At 42.6% G+C, this 9,854-nt stretch overlaps 1 protein-coding gene across 1 annotated transcript in view; it reads right to left on the reverse strand.

Annotated features, from left to right (window-relative positions):
* Window positions 1-2,422: 2,422 nt before the first annotated feature.
* The window catches only part of LOC119410040 (protein FAM160A1-like), a 17,367-nt gene continuing 9,935 nt past the window's right edge, over window positions 2,423-9,854 (reverse strand). Inside the window, 10 exon segments of the mRNA XM_037676947.1 lie at window positions 2,423-2,923; window positions 3,631-3,751; window positions 3,831-4,009; window positions 4,429-5,723; window positions 7,399-7,510; window positions 7,584-7,756; window positions 8,430-8,509; window positions 8,588-8,755; window positions 9,347-9,433; window positions 9,716-9,772. Coding sequence (XP_037532875.1) covers window positions 2,691-2,923; window positions 3,631-3,751; window positions 3,831-4,009; window positions 4,429-5,723; window positions 7,399-7,510; window positions 7,584-7,756; window positions 8,430-8,509; window positions 8,588-8,755; window positions 9,347-9,433; window positions 9,716-9,772 — 2,505 coding nt within the window. The 3' untranslated portion in view covers window positions 2,423-2,690.

Raw genomic sequence — 9,854 nt, forward strand, 5'->3', positions numbered from 1 at the left:
AAAGTAAAACTGCTTCACAGACTCTTGTGTTTCATATTCTGTCGTGTTTGCACTAAAGGAAACAGTTTGTAGATTTAAAGTGGAGTTTCCTGCAGAGGGAATTGTTCCGAGCGTTATATTTCATAAACGTTAACACCTCTGTCACTTTCATAAGTAATCACAGTATTTCTACTGAAGACTGAGTCAGTATGAACTCTTACAGTGGAGCATCTGAATCTAAACTGAACAGTTTAAAACTGAATTGTGTACAAATACACTATTTTCAAATCCTCAACACAATTTTTTTTTGTACTCAACGTGCAACTTCCCCGGCTCTCGTTTCATCCGCCTGCTCCACTTGTTAGTACTAATACACCTCAGATAGGTGGGTGTCTTAAAGAAATTGTTTATTGTCTTTTATTTTTGTTTCATTAACATTTAATCATAAAATGCTTTCAGCAGCGCATTTATTTAGAATAAAACCTCTTAATAAAAAAGGATTAAATTTGTGACATAGCACATTTTAATTTTTTTATATTATTTTTACTGATTTAAGACACAAATCTCTTGACAATATTAAAAATGTCCACAGAAGTCCCTGCATACCAGTGATGGTCCAATGTGAAACTTGTTTTATCAAATGGAAAGCGTTAGGCCCAACCTGGCTGAGAAACTTTCTCCCGACGGACTGTAAACTGACAGTTTTCAGGGTCAATAATCAGAGACTTTGTAAAAATTATAATTATAATAAAATCTCTCTGTTGCAAAAGTGACAACAGTGTAAATAAAATAAATTGTTTGCATGAACACGGTTGAAATCTTTGAGAGCAGCTGCTAAAGACGGCAGAAATCTGTTTTTCTTAGTTTCTTCTCCAACTAGCGTTGCTCCTGTTTCTAATGCAAGTAAGATGTTTGTTACTGATAATAACTCCACATAACCCCGCTATACAATGCAAATGTTCTGAACTAAAGACAAATATAAACTTCTGCCCTGATGCTTGTCATGTTAATGAGTGGATGGTTTAACGATTTACTTCTTCATATAACCAAAATGTTAAGATACGATATAAACTATGAACAAATGCAGTTTATTCACTCACCAAGAGCCCAGATCAGCAGGTAAAGGTTCATCCCTGCCGTTAGCACCTCCTGTCGTCTTCGCCTTCGCCTGCAAACAGCCGAAACCTCCTCTGATTGTCTGACGTGTGAACAGTGAGTCTAAGTGATGAGCCAATAAAAGACAGGAACTAGCTAACCACAGCATGATCAGAGGTTTCAGATGTATATGGAAGACCTTTTTGTCTATTTTTAGAATTTAAGCATAAACAACTCAGGTAAGAATTATGTGAAGCACAAAACAGCTGCTCTCAGCCGAACGTTACTTTTGTGCAAAATCTCAGCCACAAGTGAACACATTCATGGTAAACTCCTGAAGTTATTGAGACATGAAGAGTACAGAAACGAATAAGGTTGTGGGATGTAGGGTCGCAGCGGGTGCTGCAGCACCCCTAATGGATGCCAAAGGACACGCATGTCCAAATACAAGCTTAAGGGATAATTGACAAAAATAATACAGCTCATTTATTTGGTGCTCTGCATGTTTAAAATCAAATTATATTTGAATGTTTTGTAAAGTTTAGCTAGCATTTTGCGACTTTCATTTACCTTTGCTATTTTTAGCTAATAGCTAATCTTTTGATACATAAGCTTTTTGCTAACCTTTATCTGTTTTAGCTAATGTTTTGCTTATTTTGGCTTTTAGCTGATGTGTTGCTTTTTTTGAGCTCGCTTTTTGATGTTTGCCTTTTGGCAGATTTTAGCTTTAAATTGAACTTTTTGTACAATTAACTAGCCTTGTGATATTTTTAGCTACTAGCTAATCCTTTGATACATTAGCTCTTTACTTAACTTTCTTTTAGCTAGCATTTTGCTAATTTAGCTTTTAGCTAGTGTTTTGCTCTTTGGCACTACAGTTTTTCTACTATTACCTAGCCTTTTTACATTTCTTTATCGCTTTAAATGGACCTTTTGACACAATTAACTAGGATTCTAGGGATCAATCCACCCTCTTCCAAACAAAAGCAACAAACAAAAACTAAAATCTTCTTCTTGGTGAAGCTCATTTAAAACTTGCTGCTTGCTTTTATTCATTTCAAACAAACTAAACATGTTTGCTGACTTCACAAATATTCATTGACATATTTATTTTACAGATGTATAAAATACTTCTTGTTGCATCAAATTTAAAAAATCTTCAGAAATCCAGCTGATGGTGGCTGTCGTCACTTTGACAGGTTTTAATTTAATCTGATTTAAAGTCACTTCAGTGCGTTTAAGGTTCAGACTTGGCCTCTGCAAAGTTCCTCATTCGATACATTTCTTTATGCTTCAAACCAAATATGTAACAAAGTTTTACAACAAATTAGTGCAAAGATTAAGAAAATATACACAACTGTTTGCACGTAGCCCACAGATTAAAACAAAAAAAGACATTTGTGTTGAATATCTTAAAAATAATCTCGTTCAAAAAGTTTCATAAATAAAATCCATTTTCTGGTGGGGTGGGGAGTTTCAAGTGCTACCAGGAATAAACAGTTACAGATGAAACATTTGACAGAAATATTTTGTTCCTTAAATACTTTGAGACGCAGGTTTTAGAACGTGTTTAATCTCTTTTCTTCAGAGACGGTTCTGGAGTCGTCCACAGTACTTTAATGATCTGGACCGGACTCCGGAGCGATGCTGTGCTCCTGGGCGAGGGCGGCCAGCTCCTTCAGGAACTCGGCGAACAGAATGATGGCGAACACTCGGCTCGTGGCCTGGGGGGGGATCTGGGGGCAGGGGGGCAGGACGCTGAGAGGAGGCAGAGGCAGGGCGTGCTTCACGAAGCCGTTGGCCCGAGACGGGTCCAGGATGATGTCCCCGCCGCGAGACTGCAGGGACTCTGAGGGACGCAGGAGGACAACGAATAAGGTTTGATCCGTCAATCATGACGAGAAACAAACATTTACAAAAATAAAAAAACAATGCGGCAACTAGAAAACCTGAACTGTTGAAGCCAAAAGACGCAAAAGAAGCAGAACTCTAGCAACGAGCTAAAAGCAGAAAAATGCTAGCTAAAAGTGCAAAAATGGCTAGCTAAAAGCCAATTGTAGTTTCAAGCCAAAAGTAGCAAAAGACTGCAGTCTAAAGCAAAAAAAAGGCTACTTAAAAGCTAAAAAGTAGTAAAACACTAGCTAAAAGTAGAAAAGTGTTAACTATAAGTGCAAAAAATATTCAAACTGCTGTTACGCCATATCGTTTAACATTATTAGTGACTAGCGTATACCTTAGATCTTTTAGCGTACCTTTTGGCATTCGTTTAGCATATAGCGTATATCTTAGATCTTTATTTACTGTTTCTTTTTGCAATTTATATTTTTGCTATTGTTGGGTGTAACTGGGAACCTTTGTACACAATTTCATTTCACTTCATGTACCACAGGAGAATGACAATGAACTTGGCTTGAACTTGAACAAAATGGCTAGCTAAAAGCTAATTGTAGTTTCAAGCCAAAGGTAGCAAAAGACTGCAGTCTAAAGCAGCTCAATGCTAATTAAAAGCTAAAAGTATCAAAGTCTGTGTGTATTTTAACGTGGGTGCTCATTAACCTCTGAATTTGCCATCTTGGTCTTTAGCCAACAAGAACCTCCAGGCCTGAGTGATCAGGGATGGATAGTCTGGTCTGTTGGCCACATAGTGCTCGATCTGAGCGTGCACGGAAACCAACACCTGCAGACAGTTTACACGACGTTATCACAAAGATGCCTGGAGCTGATGGGGACTGAGGTCAAACACAGGTGGGTATTACCTGGTATAACGTTCGTACGCTCGACTGGGCGTTTATGTCGGTGCCGAGCAGGAAGGAGTTCAGCAGAGGATGCGGGTACGACGCCAGCTGAGTCAGGATGCCAGTCACCAACAAGTTAACCGCTATGGAGTTCTCCAGAAGGTTCTCCAGTCGAGATAACAGGACGCTGATAAAGGGACCTGATGAACGACAAAGTGTAGTTTTCATTAGAAAACACTGAACCCTGGTATTGTTATGACACATTATGAGTTCACTGAAAGTACTCTCTACGGTGATCGTCGTCCATGTTACACAGAAAAGGGTCTACAGCCAATAACAGGTTGTGAAATTATGCAAACGATTGTCCGTTTACATTGGTTAAGGACTATGCAATGCTTTTTTGTTAGTGGTCCGTGCTGTACTGTAACCCTGAGGCTGCAGGTTCAACTCTAGGTTGTGTCAGGAAGAACATCCAATGTAAAACGGTTGACAAATTGTTCACGTGAGTTCACTTGCTTTGGGGACTTTTGTAGAAGGGAGGAGCCAAAAGAAAAACACTCATTGACCACAGTTATTCTTGCCAGTTATTTACTTTATTTCCCTCCTCACAAACACTCACCTGTAAAAGGAACTTCATGTTTCTTGCTGCCTCCTTTCTTGTTGTCTTCCTCTTCCTCCTCCATGGCCTTTCCCTCTCCTTCCTCCTCTGCATCATCCCATGAGGAGCTATAACCAAAGTCAGTGATAAGCTCCTCCTCCTCCTGTAGTTTTCGCCTCAAGTCTTGTACGCGCCTGCTGAATGTTCTGATGTCATCTGTGATGTCATCACAGTCAGGCTCAACTCCCAACGACAGCATGAGTTTGCAGTACTGCGACACGAAGTTGTCTTTTGTGGTTTTGTAATCCGTCTGGGTGTTTGTTGAGGGCACGCAAAGCTCCCGAGGCTCAGGTTCAAAATGGCCGTTTGGTAAACAGTTGACCTCTAAACATGGAACGAGAGACGTGTTGGGATGTGTCTGCTTCTGGTGTATTATGTCCATGAAACCATCTTCTTTTGGATTGTAATCGTGCTGAAATGATTCAGTTTCTTCACCAATATCAACGGATATGCTGATGATATGATTCTTTACATCAAAGCCATTAGTGATGATGTGTTGCGTTGTTTTCTTTATCTCTTCTTCTCCTTCCTCCTGTGTTCTTCCCAGCTCTTTCCCAAATCCCTCGCTCCTCCTCCTTGCATCCTTATAATCTTCACTCTTCCTTCTTTCTTCCTTCCCTCCATCCTCACTCCTCCTCCGGGATGACATGATGCTGTTAACTGTTTCCATCACAGACTTTCCTGTTGCTGTTAACATAGCTGATACTGTTGCGCTTTTTGAGAGGCTTTCATGAGACGGTCGACTGGCTGCCTTGATCTGTTCCAACATGGCTGCCTTTGTGTCTTTTTGAGCAACGAGATCGTAGACTACAACATCGTCCTGAAACTCTGACTCCTCCACATACGAGCCTTGCACCAGCTTGGTCGCAGTGCGCCGCATTTCCTGGATGTACTGAGGAGGAAGTGGTGGAGGTGCAGGTGAAAAAGCACATCTGTCCATTTCCACACAGCCATTTGCCTCCTTACAGACCGCTGATGAAGACAGATCCTCATCTTCAAAGATGTCATCCCACTCCAGGTCCATGGCAGAGCTGACCCTTCCTGCCTGGTTGCTTGTGGACACCGTGTCTGAGGAGGACGGTGTCGGGGAGAGCACGGTCAGTGGAGGGAAAACAGTCAAAGAGCAGACAGAGTCACTCTTCAGTCTTTCTATGAGCTCTTCTTCATCTTCTATGTCGTACCCTGATGTGTCATAGCGATTCTGTTGAGGAGAAGGGTTGATGCCATCGTAAGGAGCTGACCAGAACTGACAAGCTCTGCAGACAAAACCAAAATAATTATTTTTATACATTAAGTCTTTAATTAAAGCTTATTAAACAAAGAATGAAATGTAAGACTCATCCCGTAAATCTTTAGTTGAGTGTTTTACCTGCAGACAAATCTATGTTTGACTGGTCTAAAATGTACCATCTGACGTTATAGATGACATTAGGTTCAGAAGATAAATGCTGCACAAGCTGCACTTTCAGAGACCCCGTCTGTTGTTTTGTTGATGATCCAAACCTCATGGCCACAGGTAATAGTTGGAACATAGATGGGCCAGTATACAGTATGAAGAGCTTTGCCTGTTGGGTTCAGCTCCTTTTTCACCATGACAGACTGGAGCAAAGCTCTCATTTCTGCAGACGAGGCCCTGATTTGTTGATTTATCTCCCGCTCCATCCTGTCATCCCTCGTAAACAAGAGTCCCAGATATATCAGATGATTTGAGGTTTTGACTACTTGATCATTGCCATCTTGGGTTAGACTTGAGACTTGGAGCATCATATGGATCCATAAGGTAGCAGCTAATGAAGCTACCAGTGACCCAAAACACACAAGTCAACAGGCACATGAGGACTTAACACATTCAAACTACAGGAGTTGTGGTGCTTTGCCTCCTTCTCAACTCTCATTGGTTCCACAACACACTGCACCAGTTAAGGGCTTGCCCACTGCTGGTACCCACCCCCCACTCAGACCAGTTTATGGGACTACCTTGTTCATGGTTCCAAGTGGACTGCACCGAGATGAGGATTTTGAGCTGATGATTGGCCAGCGGCGCTACGTCACTGAATGACCCGCCCAACAAAACTGAAAACTAAATCTGAACCTCCACTTCCTCATCATGTTGACGGACAGCGCCACAAGAAATGAGCACATTTACAGAGAAGATATCGGAGATGATGGAGCAGAATGACTACACCCAGTCAGCAGTGCCGGGATACGCTAAAGAAACTGAAGTCCGATTATAGAGCGATAAAGGAACACAACGGGTGGAGTGGCTCGATCTTGACCACAGAGTGGGGAAACAAGTCACAGTGGCATATCACCTACACCTGAGGGAAACTGATAAGACACGAACCGAGTGGAGTCGTTCTTATCAATGACCAAGCAGCTTTAGATACACACCTGAAGTGATGCTAGGTGGTAGAAGACATCTTTGTGTGAAACATGCACGGTTTGTGTAACTCCTGCCAGGTTCCTTAGGTTGTAACTTTATTGATTATTAATGACTATAAAAGGTTCACAATTTATAACTCCACTGATAATACTTCTTCACACACCAACCGGTTTTAAAATAGAATGTTGTGGTGACGTATACTGATGAACAAAACCCCACACAAGCATGTATGATCCAAGAAAAACCACAACAGTCGTTGTCGTCTTAACTTTTTAATCGCTGCTTCATAATGTTCTGTTTCTTCTGCTACTGGCACCAAATGGCACTTTAAAATCATCTAATGTTACTTATTTGTAGTTTATGGACTGGAAACCTTTGTTTTAACATCTCAGGCCTAACAGGTGGAAGTCATTGCACCAGTGTTTCATGTTGAATACATTTACCAGAAACATCTAGATTATGGCTAAAACTCACAGATCAGACTTTTAGATTATGACATTTAGCAGTTTTTCTCCAGTTATGTCTTTAAAAAGGTCAGACACACAAACCTGTGCGAGGTGACGATAGCCTGGCGAGCGTCCCAGAGGTACTGGACGTAGTTAACATCCATCAGGAAGTCCAAACCCCGACAGTAGCCAACACTGTCTGACACCGACAGATCTGACACACACAGAGTTAAAGTCACTGAACATGATTTATTATAATGTTCTTGTTTCTGTTTTTATATACGGACCTGCTCCTTTGGGCCAGTGGATGTGCTCTGAGCGTGTGTTTGTGTTGTGGAGGTAAACTGGGCACCAGGAGGGCATGAGGAGCAGGAAGGAGGCGGCGTTGGAGGAGTAACAGTCCCTCTGCTTTAAGGAGCAGTGCTGCTTCCTGCTCAAGTGGCTGCAGGGAATCAGATACCTGAGGAGACAAAGAACCATCATGATATGTTCAGTGCTGCCCCCATGTGGCTGGTGAGGGAAAGACATGCTGCAGCAAGAAAACCATCATTTATATCAACAAAGTCAATGCTAAATAATCCAGGTATACAACACAACATTTTTCAGTCAGGTCATCTGGACAGTTTCTTTTTTTGTGCTGAAATGTTTCGCATTCGGTCCAGAAGGCTTCATCAGTCAAGGAAACACACAACAAAACTGATTCTTCCCCCATCAGCTTACTCCAGCTTGTTCCACTTTGGAGTAAGCTGTTGGGGGAAGAATCACTTTTGTATATGCATATTCATCCGTCTGTTTTCTTCACCAGCTTTCTCCTTTATGGGTCAACAGGGGCTGGTGCCTATCACCAGCAGTCATTGTGCAAGAGGTGGGGGACATCTTGGACCGGTCGCAAGTCCATCACAGGGACGCATGACACAAACAACCATTCACACTCTCACTCAAGAACAATTTAAAGATACCATTGACCCAAACATGCAAGTTTTTGGTCTGTGGAAGGAAACCAGAGAACCTGGAGAAAACCCTTGAGTGCACTGGGAGACTCCACACCGAAAGGCCAGGAGGTGACAGCTCTGACCATTGTACTGCAACACACTCCAAGTGGTATCTTACTTCTGTGAACCCCTCAGACTGACCTGAACACCAGCTGCAACATAACGTCTTCACAGAAGAGACCGATCAGAGTCCTGAACAGAGCCAGAGACACCGTCCCCAACTGGAAAACAGGAAAACAACAAAAGGTTATTATTCACAGAGCATCCAACCGCTGTTATACCTGAGGGGTGTGTTATACCTGGAAAGGTGTGTTGACCCGGCTGACCAGCGTGTCCAGGACGTGAACGTTGTCGTGCCGGTGCATCAGGATGAAGGACAGGAAGGTCTGGAGGAGAGCGGGCTCAGAGACGGAGCGCAGGAACAGATCCAGGTATGCCGTGGTGGTCATCACCTCCTCCACTGTCAGCTACACACAAACACAATAAAGAGGTTTAACTGGTAAATAAGCAGTTGTACTAAACGACTAAACCAAAAACACACAATTCTGTTTTACCAAATTTCTCACCAACCAAAGTAAAAGTACACAAAGTGTAATTGTACATTAACCAGACTGCCACGCAGTGTTCTCTGATCTCATCTGAAGAAGGCGCATGGTTTTTGTTTGATGCCTGGTTTCTAATAGCTTGTTGCCGACTGAACGACAGGAGTAAAGGAAGTCCTCCGTGGTTTTCTGCATGATGCTGTGTGCAACAGAGGAGTGGAGCGAAAACGGAGCACATAACTGCGTCCGAGGTCTGTACTGGTTTTATGGCTTCACGTTGAATGCTGCAAGAATCTGCCAGGCTTCCAGGGAAAGTTGAGATGGAAGAGGCAGAGCACAAGCAGCGGTGTATGTTCAGGAGATCCTTGGAGCTCAGAGGCTTCTTGGTTGAAGCTCCTGCAACAGCTGCCTCCACCTTCAGCCCGTACTGAGCGGAGTCCATGTCCCTGGAGCCTGTTGTGGTGAAAACGCATCATGGACGTTTGAAGAAGTACTCAGCAGGTACGAACATGTTACCTTGTGCAGAGCAGGAGCCAGAACAGGAACGAGGAAGCCGTTGTAGATGTAACTCAGTAACTGGGAGCGGATGGAGGGATGAGCAACCTGAGACAGACGGATGAAGACAAACAGAAGACTTTTAAATCAAGTCACCGTGTTTACACCGGCTCTAATCATGATGGAGACAAACACTTGCAAGGACAACAGTCTAGAAGAACTTCCTGCTGGGACTTTATTTCATTGTTTGATGGTTAAGACTTGACTTTAAGTTTAGGATTTGGGTTAGGCATTCAGTTTGGACGGTTGGGGTCAGGGTGAGTGGTGTGAATAATCCAGAGCCCCTTTAGGGAAACTGAAATGAACGTGGGTGTTTGTGTTGCATTGTACCTTGATGACGGCACTACAGAAGTCCAGTGAGTGCAGAAAATTGACGAGCGCTGGAACCTGTCAACACCAGATAAATATCATTTTTGTGAATCCAGATAATAAAATCTCAATTATTGGGTGGATGGTGGATGGTGCTGCC

This window comes from Nematolebias whitei, chromosome 1 (assembly GCF_014905685.2).
Source record: "Nematolebias whitei isolate Nwh7 chromosome 1, NemWhi1, whole genome shotgun sequence".
NCBI classification, from domain to species: Eukaryota; Metazoa; Chordata; class Actinopteri; order Cyprinodontiformes; family Rivulidae; genus Nematolebias; species Nematolebias whitei.